A 16,214-nucleotide genomic window follows, 5' to 3' on the forward strand; every position below is an offset into this window, starting at 1 on the left:
CCACAGCCCCGTGACGTCAGAGACAACGCCCCCTCCGCTCCCGCCGGCGCGCGCGGGTCTCGCGAGACTGCGGTGGGCGGGGCCGGGCCGGGCCGGGGGGTGGCACAACAAACATGGCGGCGGCGGGAGGCGGGAGCGGCGCGGGGCGGCGGCGGTGAGTGCTGCCTGTCCTCCCCTTCCCCCTTCTTTTCTGCCCTTCCGTCTCTTTCCCTCTCCTTTTCTCTCACTCCTTCCCCCTCGGGGACTTTCTGTGCCGTGAGGGAGCCGGGTGGCGGCGGCGGGGGGCAGCGCTTGGGGAGGGCCGCGCTGCCCCGCCGGCAGCGAGGCCGGGTCAGCGGCGCAGCCCCGAGGCTGCTCCCTTGATGTGAAGCCGGGGGACACAGAAATTACAGAATCACAGAATTACTGAAATCGCAGGGTCTCTGTAATCACAGAATCACAGAGCGGGTGAGGTCGGAAGGAATCAATCCGGTCCCGTCTCCCTGCTCAGGCAGGGCCGTCCCAGAACACACGGCACAGATTCTGGGATATCTCCAGTGAGGGAGTCTCCACACCTTCTCTGGGCAGCCTGTTCCAGCGCTGTCACCCTCACAGTAACAAAGTTCAGGTGGAACTTGCTGTGCATCAATCCCTGCCCGTTGCTCTGGTGGCATCGCTGGGCCCTGGAGCAGAACCTGGGCCCTGCTGTGCCCCTCCCTGCACACAGGGACACCCAGGCACGGAGAGGGATAGACAGGGACAGAGAGGGATAGACAGGGACACCCAGGGACGGAGAGGGACAGGCAGGGACAGCCAGGGCTGAGGGCCCCTCTCAGCTGGGGCTCCTCTCCAGGCTGAACAGCCCCAGCTCCGTCCCAGGGGCAGGTAGGTGCCCCAGTCCCTTCAGCATCTTTGCTGCCCTTCACTGCATCCTCTGCAGAAGCTCTGTCTCTCCTGTCCCCAGGAGCCCAGAAAGGGACACGCGGGTTTCTGGGAGGTTTCCCGTGGCCGTGTCGCCTCCCTCTCTCGTGTGGGGAGGAGAAGGAGGAGGCTCGGGATGGGCCAGGAGTGTTCGGGGTTGATGACAGGTCAGGGGTGGCACCGACGCTGTGCTTCACTCCGCCTTCCCACGGTCCAAACTCTTGCAGCAGGACCGGGAAGGGTTGGATGGAGTTTGGAATCCTTCCTGCTTTAATTTATTTGCTGTGGAAAAGATGGAAGAGAGAACACCCCCCTTTTTTCCCCTTGGATTCCTTAGAAGAAGGTGGGATGCATACATATGCTCACAATAATTTTATTCTCTTACTACATACATGTCCTCATAGATATTTTATTCTCTTATAATTACTGCAGGATTAGTTCTGACTGTGTGTGTGAAACGATGAACTTTCTTCAGCAGCATTATTTAGGCAGAATATTCCATCCTGGCACCTTTCTTAGCTCACCTCAGTGCTGTGACCACTGTTCAGGCCTGCAGTTGTGCCTGGGTAGAAGATGAGTAACCAGTGCTCTGCTCCTGGTTGTGTGAAGCTGGAGGAGGTGTGGTTGTGTCAGCAGAGCTCGGGTAACACCCGGTGTGATCACCCCATCCTTGATGTGTGAAATGTGAGCTGGGCTGCTCAGTTTCTGATAATTAGAATTGCATTTTCTGGTTTGCAGGAGTGACACAGCAGGGATCAGATGTGCGTCATTCTCCCCTGAGAAGGCGATCTGCTGGCTGTGTAGCTCTAAAAAAATGCCACATAAAATCACAGAAGTGTTTGAGCACACAAATGGGAGCTTTGGCTCATGTTTAAATTGTGGTGACTTCAATACACTGATGTAAAAAAAAGGATGAGTGTTTTTGTGATAAATCAGTGAGGTAGAGAAAGGAAGTTTTATGCAGTTGATCCCTAGTATCTTTATGATTTTTTATGTCATTTTCTTTCAAAATTAAGTGATTTTTAAAAGAAATCAGTGCAATTATGTAAGGAGAGAATTGGGATTGTTCAGCCTGGAGTAGAGAAGGCTTTGAGGTGACCTAATTGTGGCCTTCAGTTCAGGAAAGGACACAAAACAAAGATGGAGAGAGACTATTTACAAGAACCTGGAGTGGCAGGACAAGGGGGAATGCTTTTAAACTGCCAGAGAGCAGAGTCAGATGGGATTTTAGGAAGGAATTGTTCCCTGTGAGGCTGTGAGGCCCTGGCACAGGGTGCCCGGATTTCCTGTGACTGCTCCTGGATCCCTGGCAGTGCCCAAGGCCAGGTTGGACATTGGAGTTTGGGGCACCTGGGACAGTGGGAGGTGTCCCTGCTATGGCAGGGGTGGCACTGGATGGGATTTAAGTTCCCTTCCAATCCAAACTATTCAATGGTTTTATGAAATAAGTCTCAGTGCCTTACCCAAAGGCACACATGGATTCTCCTCTGATAGCACAAACTTTTCATGTTTTGAATGATTTAATTTTAAATTGTTATTTCTTATTGTAATTCATGGAAAGTTGGCCTGGTCAGGATTCTATGTTACTGTTGTCTATTGTCCTGTTTTCCCCTTCATATCTTTAATATTATAATTCACATCCTGATGTCTTTGTTTTATTGCAGGAGACACCAACAAATGGAACACAGATTAACTTAAGCCTGCAGGAGGCTGGTGACACCTGGAAGAGGGTAGGTACAGACACACATAAAGATGTGTTCCAGACTAACTTAGTGGTGATAATCAGTGCTGGGAGTTGGGCACACTCAGGTAAGGTGTGATTTGGCATCCTCATCTGGATGCCAAAAATTAACAAACATCTATAAGTAGCTTTGGATACACAGGAGAAGATGTTTAAATTTCTGGGGAATATTTTAATCATTACAGTGCAAAATAATGGACTGGATTGAGGCTTTTACTCAGGATAGGAAAGTAAAATTTTGGGAGAACAGTGAAGCAGTGCTCTGTCTAAGGCTTCTCTCCAGCTCTGCTAATCACCAACATTAAATTGTTTGCCAGCATTGCAGTTCCCAATATAGATTGACCCAAATCTGGGGTTTTTTTGGAGCCAGATGTTTATTAGGAAAAAGTCAGTGAGTCAGAAGTGTCTTTCAGGTGACATTCAGGAAGTAGAGGATGCAGTCTTTGAAAAACTTTAACTGTAAGTGTGATTGTTTTAATAAAATTTAGAGCGTTACAGCCCTGTCTTTCAAACACAAATATTTTTCAGGTTTCTTATAACTCATGGGAGTTGGGAAGAAATAATGGACTCACATTTCCTTTTTATTCCTTATAGGGAAAGTGGAGAAGCTGTGCTCTCTGCTTTTTATCTGATGTGTTGGGGTACATTTTGGAGCATGTTTGCTACTTAGCAGGGAACTAAAATTCAGGTATGATCCATTTTTTTAAGACGGGTTGCTTTTTATTATTATATATTTTTTTATTTTAAAATTTTATTTACTATTTTGTTATGTCATTTACCTGTTGTTGAAAGTGATTTTCCAATAAATTGTATTTGGTGATCTTTAATGAGTTAAAAATTCAAAAGCCAATATTCTTATGGTGGTCAGTTTGTTCTTTGACTCATGCTGTGTGATAAAATTAATTCTTCACTTTAAAAAAATCCAACCCAAAACCTGAACTTGTTTGTATGAATGCAGCTGAATTCAATGACACTTGTTTTCTGAAAACATTTTCCCTTCTAGGCACGAGAGGTTGTAAATGAAAGAGGCAATATGGGGGAAAAGAAGGCAGAACCCTTGGATTTTGTGAAAGATTTTCAGGAATATCTGACCCAGCAGACTCACCATGTCAATATGATTTCTGGATCAGTTACTGGTGACAAGGAAGTGGAGACTCTCCAGGGAGGTGAGCTGATTCCAGTACCATAAATTTGATTTTTTGGAGAGTGGTTTCAGTGTTCTCATTCCAGGTAATGGTGCAACTGTATAGAAGCATTTCAGATAGTCATGTTCATGTCACAAAGGATGTGTGTGTACCTTTGTTTCAATCAGGGCATGGTTTTATAGCTCTCTATATTTAAAGAGCAAGGGCAGAGAAGCAAAAGCTATTTGGCATTTGCTCACAGTGTGACAGATGGTGTCCTGCAGATTGTTCATTAAAACCTGTGTTGCATTTTTCACAGCTGGGACAGAGGGTGATCAGAATGGTCTGGATCATCCTTCTGTTGAAGTTTCACTGGATGAAAACTCAGGAATGTTGGTGGATGGCTTTGAAAGGACTTTTGATGGGAAGTTAAAATGTCGATACTGCAACTACGCCAGCAAAGGAACAGCGCGGCTCATAGAGCACATCAGGATTCACACAGGTGTGGGATGTTCTGCTCTGCTTGGCTGGGAGGCCTTGGGTATTGATTTACTCAACATTGGGATTTGCATGTCAGGAGTTGGCAAATTTAGGCAGTGTGAGCATTCTTAACAATAACTGGGTATTGGTGGGCTTTTATAGTTTTATTTTTGTGATGGTGTGCCATGTACCTATTTAAACTGCAAATTCCTAATGACATTTTTATTATAAGTAACTATATGGGAGTAAAGTCTAGCATGGAAGCTTCAATGTAAATTGAAGGGCCCTAAAAATAGCTTTTAGTTTTTCTGTGCTGATGAGAAAAGTGACAAATGTACATGTTCCTACATAGAGATTTATAGGGCTTCCTCTGTTGTTTAGCCGTGAAAATACTCCTGTTCTGCACAACATTCTAGATGTGCAAGTACAAAGCATAGTAATAAGAATAAAGTTATTGTCAGAATATTCAAATGTGAGGATATACCATAAAGTAAGTGAGTGATACCAGGAGTGAACAGAAGAGTTATCCACTGTGGCTTGTTAAGGAGTGTTTGCCACTGTTGGATGTATAAACCTGAAAAGCAAAATTCTCATAAAGGTTAGAATATCCTAAACTGTTCTGAAAGCTCCAACTTCATGGCAGTTGAGAGAAAACAAAAAAATAGGTGCTTGTGAAGTCTGTCAAGTGTATCACACCATTACAGAAGACTTCAAGGTGTTAGGCAGAGCAAAAAAAAAATTATGTCCTGCAAAGAATGAAAATTTTTACAGGTTTCCAGTCTGGTATGGACTGTCCCAAAACTCCCAAGTGTCTCTTTTCAGTGGTCTTGGGTAGGTGGCATTTTGGGACTCACCTGTTGGAACTGGCCTTGCACTGGCCCTGCAGTGTTGTCTTGTTTCAACAGGGCATAATGGGGTAGGAAATGGCAACCAACCAAAAATCAGAAAATCAGAGTTCTGAGGTTCAGATTCTGAAGACCTGGTAAATTCTTTTCTTGTCTTCCAGAACAGGAAAAGAGTTATTTTGGTTTGGTTTTCCTGGTTTGGTTTGGTTTCTTTTTTCACTCAAGGGAGGAAGATCCAAGGCCTCAGTGTCCTTTTGCTTGGAAGGCTGGCAGAGGGCCAGGAGATGGATTGCTTGTGCTGTGAAGGCTCAGATGAGTCAACATTAAAATAGGGAAGTGGCAGCTGACTCATAGCCTTAGAGCAGGGTAAATAAACAGGTACAGCATCCTGGACATCTGCCAAAGGAGTTGTGACCCAGGCATGATCATGCAACCATTGCTATTACTATTATTATTATTACTATTATTATTATGTTCAGCCTACTGCAGAATTGGCTTCATGCAGAATCTAACAGCAGATAATGAGTAGTTATCTCTGTGTAACCAGTTTAGAATGAAATCAGATTGACAAACTCCCTGCATTCACATAGAATTTGCCAAGTCTCCAGATCTTTACCCATCCTTGTGTGTATATACATGAGTACAGAGAGATGCTCATGGAAAAATCATGGTTTTACTTGGTGCAAAGAGGGTGCTTAGAGGTAGCTCAAAAGTTTATTTCTTTCCTCTTGGAGAGCCAGTGATGTGGAGGGAATAAAAGGAATCTATTTGATATCCCAGACTATGATTCCAATCTGTGGAATGCTCATCAATCACAAGACAGGGATTTAGAAATTGAGCTGGCACTCTAGATGTGAAGAGTAAGATGATCTTTCATTTCAGCACCTGAACACATATCAGAGCCTTTAGGCACTTCTGCCATTGCAGACCCAGATCTGTAACTCCTAGAAGTCTATCAAGGGAAAATCAGAAGTCCTGAGGTGCTGTGTTACAGATGTGCTGGCCTGTTATTATGTTACAGAGTTTTTTGAGTATTTTTTGTAAAGTTTATGTGAGTATCTATAAATTTTGTTTAATAGAAGAGCAAAGTTCAGTTTTGCATGTGCAAAGGAGATGATGGTCTCCCTGATCATCATCCCATCTCCCATCTGGAAGAGCACACAGCTCTCCAGGAAATACCTGGCTTTTGTTTTCTGTTACAACTCTTTAGCCACAGGATGCTTTGTCAAAGCTCAGTTCTTGAGTGGTTACCTGTGTGTATGGTTGCTTAGGTGGTAGTTCAGGATGTTTAGGAGTAAGGATGTTTGGAAAGTCCCAGAGGGATCCCTTCTCTCAGTGTTTAAACAGAGTTACCATGAAGAACAGTAACATTTTGGTGGTAGGGACATTCCTGTGAGGGAGAGGTTGAATCCAGTTAAGGGCACCACACAAACATCACTGCATTCAGTCCTTGCCATTGTTGCTGCAATTCCCAGGCAGGTTGTGTGTTATGCTAATTCCACTCAGGATTTTTCCATGATGATCCTTAAGGTGAGGCAGAGCTGTCCCAGTGTTCCCCACTCTGCCAGGACACCCAGCAGAGCTGGAGGCTGGCGGTGACTGAAGTCTGACGAGCAGCTCTCAGTGAGCCTCTCTGTGCTCCACACAAAGCCTTTCCCAGGCGCTCCGAGGTGCTGTGGGCTAATCTGTTCTGATTTTCCAGGGGAGAAGCCACACAGGTGCCACCTGTGTCCCTTTGCCTCGGCCTACGAGCGTCACCTGGAGGCTCACATGAGGTCCCACACCGGGGAGAAGCCCTACAAGTGTGAGCTGTGCTCCTTCCGCTGCAGCGACCGCAGCAACCTGTCCCACCACCGCCGGCGCAAGCACAAGATGGTGCCCATCAAGGGGACAAGGACTTCCCTGAGCAGCAAGAAGATGTGGGGGGTTCTGCAGAAGAAGACCAGCAATTTGGGGTACAGCAGAAGAGCGTTAATTAATCTGAGTCCGCCTTCCATGGTGGTGCAGAAACCAGACTACCTTAATGATTTCACCCATGAAATCCCCAATATCCAGACTGAGGCGTACGAGAGCATGACAAAAACGACTCAGAGTGGTGGCTTGCCAAGAGATCCCCAGGACCTCATGGTGGATAATCCTTTAAACCAGCTCTCCACCTTAGCAGGGCAGCTGTCCAGCTTGCCACCTGAAAACCAAAATCCAGCCTCTCCTGACGTCGTTTCCTGTCAAGACGAAAAGCCTTTCATGATACAGCAGCCTGCTGCACCTGCAGTAGTTTCATCTGTGTCAGCAAATATTCCTCAGAATTCCTCTCCAACCAGCCCTGATTCCCGGCCCACACACAATCAAAGGAACTACAGTCCCGTGGCAGGGCCCAGCAGTGACCGCAGTGCCCACACCAGTACTCCCAGTATCAGCAACAGCCAGCCCAGTACTCCAGCTCCAACCCTGCCAGTGCAGGACCCTCAGCTCCTGCACCACTGCCCACACTGTGACATGTACTTTGCAGACAATATCCTTTACACCATCCACATGGGATGCCATGGATTTGAAAATCCTTTCCAGTGTAACATTTGTGGGTGTAAGTGTAAAAACAAGTACGACTTCGCTTGCCACTTTGCAAGAGGCCAACATAATCAACATTGACTGAGAACATGCTTTCGTTTAGTTTTTTAACATATTACAGTCTATTTTTCATACTTGCTGATGGAAAGCTTGCACATTCCCATAGGGAATCTTCACATTAATGAATTCAACAAAGGAGGCAAATTGATTTCCATGTTCATGTAAAACTTGCCAGGAAAGTTTTGTATCAGTTTCAGTTGCTGTTTTGTATGTAGCCTTTCAAAAAAAGCCAAGAGTGCTGTAAGGGTTGGAATGCATTTACATGCTGTGGTTGCTAAATTTAAGTTGCTTTTACTTAATCCCAATAAACATTCTGCAAGGAGCAGAGCGTGTGTCCTGAACCATAGGATATAATTCCCAGATTGTTTACTAGGCAAGATAAATTATCCATAAAATACAAAAGGTCAATGCAATACACATTGTGTGGAGACAGGACAAGGGGAAATGGCTTCATGGTGGCACAGGGCAGGGTTAGATGGATTTTGGGAAGGAATTGTTCCCTGTGAGGGTGGGCAGGCCCTGGCACAGGGCACCCAGAAAAGCTGTGGCTGCTCCTGGATCCCTGAAATGTCCAAGGCCAGGTTGGACATGGGCCTGGAGCAACCTGGGACAGTGGAAGGTGTCCCTCCTTTAAGGTCCCTTTCAAACCCTCCTATTCTGTGACTTTGGAGAAATCCTTAAAAACCTGGCTACTCAAACAAACTGAAGCATTTTTCACACACAATTCAATTTGATGTCAAAGGTGCTTTTGTCTGATGAAGGTTAATAAATTTTTGTTTAGTGTAGTCTAAATTCTTCATGCTAGGATTTAAACACTAATTTAACTATTAGCACAAAACTAGGAGATAAGAATTTTATTGTGAATAAAACTATAGTAGAAAAAAAAGAAGCTAAAAGCCTGTCATTCATGAGTTATAGAAACAAAAAAAGTAAGATACCTTATTTTACCTACACTCTACAAAATTTTCCATGCCATTGTTTTTCAGAGAAGGGAATTTTTAGAGACATAAGGAAGAGCCTGTAGAACTAGTATATATTCTGTGAGATTTCTAACTGCCTTAAACTGAGTTGTACAGATTTTTAAAATTTGCACAATTAGACTTCTGTCCTGCTGACAGAAGTTCTGATAGAAACAAAAAACAGTTTACAAATTAAAACTCCTTTGTTCAGTTTTCTGTTGGGCCAGGCTTCAACTGAGAGGTTGCCTGTATTTTTGAGAGTTGTATAATGCAGTTTATTGTACATTTCAGCTGGTTTGGAGACCTGGTTTGATGTCCTTTGGGTGTGCTGGGAATAAGGGGAAGGAATTCTGGCTTTTTCTGGGCTCTGTGTAGGATGCAAAAGAAAACTGAAGTTGTTGTTAGGAATTGTAAATGGCAAATGGTAACTGAAGTTGTTTATTTTGTTTCATAGTGTACACTCATCTTTAGAAGCCCTCAGGCTAAAGGACAGGCACTTTAACATAAACCTGAATAAAACATCTAATTAAAATTAATAATAACTTTATGTACTAGATAAGAATTTGAGACATTAAAAAGAAAGGAAGAACTGTTACTTTTGCTATATTTAGACATGCACTTTTACCTTGATTTGTCCTACCTGAGACAAATTAAAGCTTTCTTCATATATTCCCCTTTTCCTATCAGCAAACTGTATTTTGTTAAAAGGAAGAAGATTTTATTAATGTTCCACAAGTCAGAGGTTGGAATCTGAATAGCAAATGTTTGGCTTATTCAAATTTATATTGTTATGGGAGCTAAAATCCTGAAATTAATGGAAAAACTTAAGAGTGATCAGGGTGAGATCAATGCAGGAAAACCACCTGTGGAAGAATTTTAGCTGTAAAAATAATTTTGACTTTAATTAAATAGAAACATGGATACCACACATGTTTCTGTCTGCCTGACTGACCTGTTGAATTTCTGTTCCTGAGGAACTGGGTTCTTGGCTGTGCAGTCTTGTAGTAATGAGGTCAGAAATCTGCCACTGAAGTGGTTCCAGTGTAGTGAAGATGAACAGTAACACTGTCACTGCTAAAAATTGTTCTATTTTCAGGCCTGGTTCAGAATTAGTTTTGCTGGATTTGTAAGACAATGTAATTTCCATTTTTCATCAGGACACTGTAATTGCAAAATATTTCATTGTTGCTTTATACTTTTTAGATTTATTTTATAAGTAAAACTGCAAGTCTGTGTGTGTAAACATCCTTCATTTTAAGAACTGCATCCTTTGTTTTATTTAAAAGCTGATTGAACTGGAATCCAGTTAGAAGTGCCTGCTCCTGGACAGACTTTGGAATCCATTTTTTTTTTTTTTCCAGTCAAAGAGGGCAGAAATGGTGGCTGTCTTTGGATCACACATTGAACAATTCTACAATTTAAATTTGGCTCAAATACAGTGTTAGGATAAGAGACATTCCTCTTGAAGACTTTACAATTAGTAATTTATGGAAGTGGTTTTCCTTGCCTTTTTGACAGAATGATAATCTCCTCATTCCTAAGCTCTGGCATTTCCAAGGAACTTGTGGAATGGTGCTGCTCCAGGGAGCACCTGGAGTACTGAGAGATCACAGCAGCCAAGTTCTCCTTGCTTTGTGGGTTTTTCCTTCCTGGTCTCAAAGGGGAAGTAACTTCCATGTGCACTGGGGCTTCTGTTGGCAGTGTTAACATTGTTGGAGGCTTTTCTTTGTCTCAGGATTTGGTGATTTAGAGAAATGACTCCTGAGCACAATATTTAAACAAAACTGAGGACAGGTCACTGATGGAGGAGTTGGGAGCAAGAGGAAGCCAGGATCTCATGGGAAAGGGGCCCTTGTTTAGGAGGGGATCCTGTTGTGGGGAATGTGTGTTCTTAAAAAACAAAACTCAGTATGAAAAAATCTATCCCCAAGCGTCGCAAATCATTGTTTGGAAGGATTTTCTGCTGCTGCCTGGGTTCTGCTCTGGAGTAACTGAGGGAAAGATTAGTTGGGACATCCGTGAATGATTGAGGAATGAATAAACTCTTTTTCCTGTTTCCTTGGGCAAACTCCTCGTTGCAGGGGGGTTCTTGGGCAGCAGCAGCAGCTTTGGTGCTCATCCCAGATCCCTGGGGTGGATTCCCAGGACTGGGATTGTTCATGTTCCATGATCACACTGTGTGTTCAGTTGTGCCAAACAATGTCCTGACATCATTGTCCCCTTCTGTCAACTGAGGAACTTTTTTCCTATTTTTCCTGTTCTATACATACTTTTGACTATAATTTAAAGATCAGAGTTGGTACTAGCAAATTCTTTCCAAGTATGATCCCTTGCACAAGCAGGCCTTACCCAGAGTCAGTGAGGGAGATTTGTTCAGGATTCTGGGATTGAATCCTTAAAAGAACTTTTCTTATTGAATCCTCCATGTGCTACACTGCTCTTACTTTTGTTTGTTTGTTTTTTTAAACCCAAATCCTTATATTATAAGGTAATGAGTGATTAGAATTTTAACTGTTATTACTGGAAGTTTGGGAAGAAGATGGAATTTTCTGTTAAGTTCTGTAGTTGTAAACATGAACTTTGTGGGGGTTTTGTTTTTATTGTCATGCTTGTTTTATAGCCTTGTGGACATTTCTAACATGCACTATTTATAGCACTCTTAATACACATTTACTGTTTGGAGACTGAATATTCCAATGAACATACAAATATTTGAACAGCTTCATTATCTCAGTTAATACTTCATCTGTGAAGGAGGCAATAGGAAAAAAGTTGTTTTTTCACAGACATATATTTAGATGAAGAGGATTTAGACATAAAATGTTGATTGGCATTTTAATATAAAACTCAGTGCTGGGAGACACTTTCCAGCAGTGTTTTCCAACCAAATAATCTGTTACTGTTTGTTTTGTTCCAGAACGTTTTGGGGTTTGCTTTTTGTTTCTTTTTGACAGAGGGAATGTAATTTAGAAGTCTTCACTGGCAAGTTTTCTACTAATTTTAAGCTTGTTTGAAAAGCTACAGCAAATGGATGTTCTGCTGCAGGAAATCTCTCCTGCTAAAGCATTTTTCATTGAGCAATCTTTGTGTATGTGCATCTAAGTACCTACTTTGTTAATAATATGTATTTCAGTGTAAAGAGCAGATTTTATGCAAAAACAAAACCTGTTAGAGTTGTAAAATAAATTTTAATGTTAGTGAACGTTTTTGAGATGACAAGGTTAATTCTGAAATAACTCTATCTCGTGTAGTTCATGTTGTGAAGCTTTGCTTTTGTAAGATACGAATAAAATAACACTTTCTAATTAGGTCTCATGTCAGTTCTTAATTGCAGATCCTTCCATGGGTGGAGCTGTGATTTCCCAAGTGCTCCTCCTGGGTTAACTCTTTCTGATTCCATTAAATTTAAATCTCAGCATGGTTTGCTCTTGGCTTCATCTCCACAGCCAAGAAGAGCTTGGTTAGACTTGATTAAACTGTCTCTTCCATATCATGGGGAGAGGAGGCACAGGAGCTCCAGAGAAGGGAGCTGCACCTCAGATCTCTCAGCAGAATGCTCAGAGACTGCATTTGAAACTCCTAAACACCCAACATATTCTCTATGTCATCATTTTAAAATATACTTATTTACTACATTGGTTGCCTCATGTTGGAATGGAGAAATAACACTTGCAGCAGGGTCAGAATATTGGGTTTTCAAAGTCTTTCCTTGCCTCAAGTCTTCCAAAAATTCTGCTTTCAGTTTGTTGAGTTCTTCTGCCAGGCTCTTCATCTCACTTGGGAGAACATTTTTACCTAAAAGAAAATTGAACTTTTAACTTCATGCTAACAGAAAAAATCATGGAATCACAGAATATCCTCACTTGGAAGAAACCCACAGGGATCATCAGTCCAGCTCCTGTCCCTGCACAGACACCCCAACAATCCCACCCTGGGCATCCCTGGGAGCTTTCTCCAAACTCCTGGAGCTCTGGCAGCCTCAGGACTGTGCCCATTCTCTGGGGAGCCTGGGAGTGCCCAGCACCCTTTGGGGGAAGAACCCTTCCCTGAAATCCAACCTAAACTTCCCCTGGCACAGCTCCAGCTGCTCCCTCCTGTCCCTGGCCACAGAGCACAGGCACAGAGCTGAGCTTTTCTGTTAAAGACACTATTGCCATGTGTCCCAAAACAGTATTAAAATCCTCTAAAATGGGATCATTAAAGCTGTATTTAATACAGCTAATAAATATTATTTAACTATTATTAAATCTACAACCTTTACAAATAACACTGACCAGAACTGTGAAGGTGTTGCCTCAGGCACACCTGCTGGGATAGGATTCCTGAGCACTTTACCCCAGGGGAAGTTCAGGGACTGTTTTCCATTGCCAGCTGGCACCTGGGATAGGTAGGACAGGTGGAAGAGGTACCTTTGGCATCCTGCATTGCCTGAGAGATGACTCTCCTGCACGCCTGGTCAGCCTGATGGACAGCACTGGCTGCACAGATGGCTCGAGCTGCCTCCTGCCCAGGGCCACCATGAAGGAAGAAAACAAGCAAACACCTTGAATTTACTGCACTTTTGAAGTGCTTTTTGAAACAACACCCTGAAGCCCAGCAGTGCTACCTTTTGCTCCGTGTCCTCCTCGTTTGGCCTCTCTGGATTTTCCAAAGCAGTGGCCAGCAAATTCATGATCTGCTCACTATGAAAACAGAGTAAACCATGGCAATCAAACAGATACACATTTTTTCTTTTCTAATGATGCCACAGAAAAAAAAAGCAGGAAGTTTTCAGTTAAATTTTTAAGGCAATCAGTGAAATAATCTGAAATGAAAAACAATTACAACTCAAATTATTTCCAGACTCAGTGTTTCAGACAATTTACACAGGGTAGGAATGCTGTGAGTTTTGAGGTTAACTCTGCAGGGCATGGTGGCTGTGAGTTCCCAACAAGCCTGGGGTCTGTGTAACTGCCTGGCTTCCAAAAATCACCACTGGAAATATTTTTACACACTGTGTAGATACAACAAGAAGCTTCTACCACTGAAAATAGCACTTAGGGAAAACTCCAGGAGCAATCCAGTAACATACTCATCCTCTGAGATGCAATCAGAACTATTCAGAATGAGGCTGTGCTGCTCCCAAGCGTTTTTCCTGAGATCTGGCATTTCTATTTTCTTTGCCATTAATTGTATTGTCTGCTCAGGCACAGGGTCACTTCTGAGGCGATTCCTCTGCAGGCAGCGTTCCAGTGGACACTCTAAAAATAACTGGCAGAAGCCCAAGGAATCTAAAAAGAACAGAACAAGACAATTTTATCTTTAAACAGTTCAAATAACAATTTCTGAGAGCAACATGCAGGAGAAAGGCTCTAGATGAATGAGGAGCTTCTTCACTGGTTGTGATCCTGACATGACAATAAATCTAGACAGGGAACATAATTTTACCTTCAAGGCTACACAAGTAATGTCTGAGATCAACACACAGAACCATGGAATGGTTTGGATTGGGAGACACCTTAAAGTCACCCCTGCCATGGCAGGGACACCTTCCACTTTCCCAGGGTGCTTCAAACCATGTCCCGCCTGGCCTTGGGCACTGCCAGGGATCCAGGGGGAGGCACAGCAAATCTGGGCACCCTGTGCCAGGGCCTGCCCAGCCTCCCAGGGAACAATTCCTTCCCAATATCCCACCTAACCCTACCCTCTGGCACTGGGGAGCCATTTTCCCTGCCCTGTCATTCCATCCTCTTGTCCAAAGTCCCTCTCCAGCCCTCTTGGAGCCTCCTTATGTACTAGAAGGTCCTTTAAGGCTGCTCTAGAAAGAGGTTTATATAATCTACCAATTTATAATAAGGCAGTAACAAAGTTACATTGATTGCTACTCCATTACATGTATCCAGCAATCAGAACAACCAACGCTCCAAGATAGCACAGAAGCGCACTGAATTTCCTACAAACATCCTCATGCCGAAGATCAAGGAATAATTACATTTGCGGGCCAGCTGGTACACCTCGTAGCGCATGCTCTGGTAATAGAAGTTGTCATCCAGCAGGAGGAGGAGCGGCCGGGAGGCGGCTCCGGGCTCACCCTCGGCGGCGGGCAGCAGCCCCTGCCGGCGGCAGCAGCCCAGGAAGCGCTCCCAGCCCGGCTGCGCGGGGCCGGCCGGCGGCGCCCCGGTGAGCAGCGCCCGCAGGAATCCCTCCAGGCACTGCAGCAGCTCGCGGCGGCTCTGCTTCCAGCCGGGCAGCTGTGGAGAGAGAGAGAGAGAAAGAGAGAAAGAGAGAGATCACGGCGCCGCATGGCCGCTGCTGAGCGCTCCCTGAGGGGCCCCGGCGCGTCCCGTTGCCTGGCAACTGCGGGCGCACGCAGTGACGTCACCCGGGCGCAGCCGCACTGACCAATGGGCACGGCTCCTGCGGGCCCGCCCCCGGCGCGCGCGGCAGGAAGGCCTCCGGCGGGATCAGCTCATCGTAGGCGAGCAGCGCGCAGGCCCAGCCCGGCCGCTGCGGCAGCCGGCGGCTCAGGGCGCGGGCCAGGGTGGACTTGCCGGCCGCGGGCAGCCCGCACAGCAGGCACAGCCCCACCCGGGCACTGCCGCCGCTGCCCCGCTGCTGCTGCTCCGCCAGCGCTGCCGCTGCCGCCGCTTCCGCCGGCGCTGTGCGCATGCGCCGAGCCCGCCCCGCGGGGCGCCCCCTGGCGGGCTCGGCGCGCACGACAGAGCCGGGCACGGCCGCTTTTAGCCCGGTCTGGTTTTTCCCGTTTTTTACCCAATTCTGGTGTCACAATGAGCTCGAGAATTCTCTTCAGTGACCCCCGGAGCCCGCGTGCCCAGCCGCGCCTTTTGTGGTGATCGCAAAACAAAATTCCAACCAAGTGTGCTGCCCCTGAGGATTAATTTGAAATTGTAATGTAATAAATAAAATCAATGTAATATTATACCTGAGGTCTAAATGGTAGGAATATTTAATAATAAAAGTTTGAGATTCTGAGGGATCAAAGAAGAGGACACAGACTTTTAGCCAGACTTTTGGGTTCTTTTGTCCAGCTCTCAGTGATGTGGCCATTTGAGGACTTGGAAATATTTTCTCATTCAGGCAATCCTACAATTTATTCACTGATTTTCCCAGTTTGTACTCCCAAATTTGCATCAACACAGAATGACAAGAGTTAATCTGTTGCTTTTGTAGAGGAATCCATTTCTAGGGAAAATGCCAAGCTGCAAAACGCAGTAAACACTGAACCACTGTGGAGCTGTAGGAGGTATTTCCCAATATCCCGTATTTTCTGTAACAATAGAGATGGATGGTTCTTTCAGATCGAGGACCTGCAGAGTTTGTGGTGTCCCCAGGTGAGGTTACTTTATGAAGTACCTGAAATGGAAGGTGACACTGCTGGTGGGTTGTGGGCTCTGGTGGGGCTGATGGCAGGCAGGTGTCAGGGCAGGGCACAGGGACTGTCCCCAAACCTGGCTCTGCAGCCTCCAGAGTTCATTCTGAGCAGAGGACAGCCCAGGAGGTAAAGTGCAGATCTCCCATCTTTGGGTTATGTCTGTGAATA

General features: G+C 44.9%; 2 protein-coding genes across 2 annotated transcripts; one reads left to right on the forward strand and one right to left on the reverse strand.

The window, feature by feature from the left end:
- The first annotated feature begins 115 nt into the window (after nt 1-115).
- On the forward strand, nt 116-8,056 carry IKZF5 (IKAROS family zinc finger 5). The gene is made up of 6 exons (XM_033066738.1): nt 116-154; nt 2,565-2,630; nt 3,236-3,329; nt 3,645-3,807; nt 4,085-4,267; nt 6,793-8,056. The coding sequence occupies exons 4-6, from the start codon at nt 3,675-3,677 to the stop codon at nt 7,734-7,736; spliced, it is 1,260 nt and encodes a 419-aa protein (XP_032922629.1). The 5' UTR covers nt 116-154; nt 2,565-2,630; nt 3,236-3,329; nt 3,645-3,674; the 3' UTR covers nt 7,737-8,056.
- A 668-nt stretch (nt 8,057-8,724) lies between these two features.
- PSTK (phosphoseryl-tRNA kinase) lies at nt 8,725-15,322 on the reverse strand. Its single transcript, XM_033066655.1, has 6 exons — nt 15,056-15,322; nt 14,646-14,904; nt 13,746-13,944; nt 13,281-13,356; nt 13,084-13,177; nt 8,725-12,469 (listed from the first exon to the last, which is right to left on the reverse strand). Exons 1-6 carry the CDS (start codon nt 15,320-15,322, stop codon nt 12,282-12,284), a joined length of 1,083 nt encoding a protein of 360 aa, XP_032922546.1. The 3' UTR covers nt 8,725-12,281.
- Between the last annotated feature and the right edge of the window lie 892 nt (nt 15,323-16,214).

Source organism: Catharus ustulatus, chromosome 8, assembly GCF_009819885.2.
Source record: "Catharus ustulatus isolate bCatUst1 chromosome 8, bCatUst1.pri.v2, whole genome shotgun sequence".
NCBI classification, from domain to species: domain Eukaryota; kingdom Metazoa; phylum Chordata; class Aves; order Passeriformes; family Turdidae; genus Catharus; species Catharus ustulatus.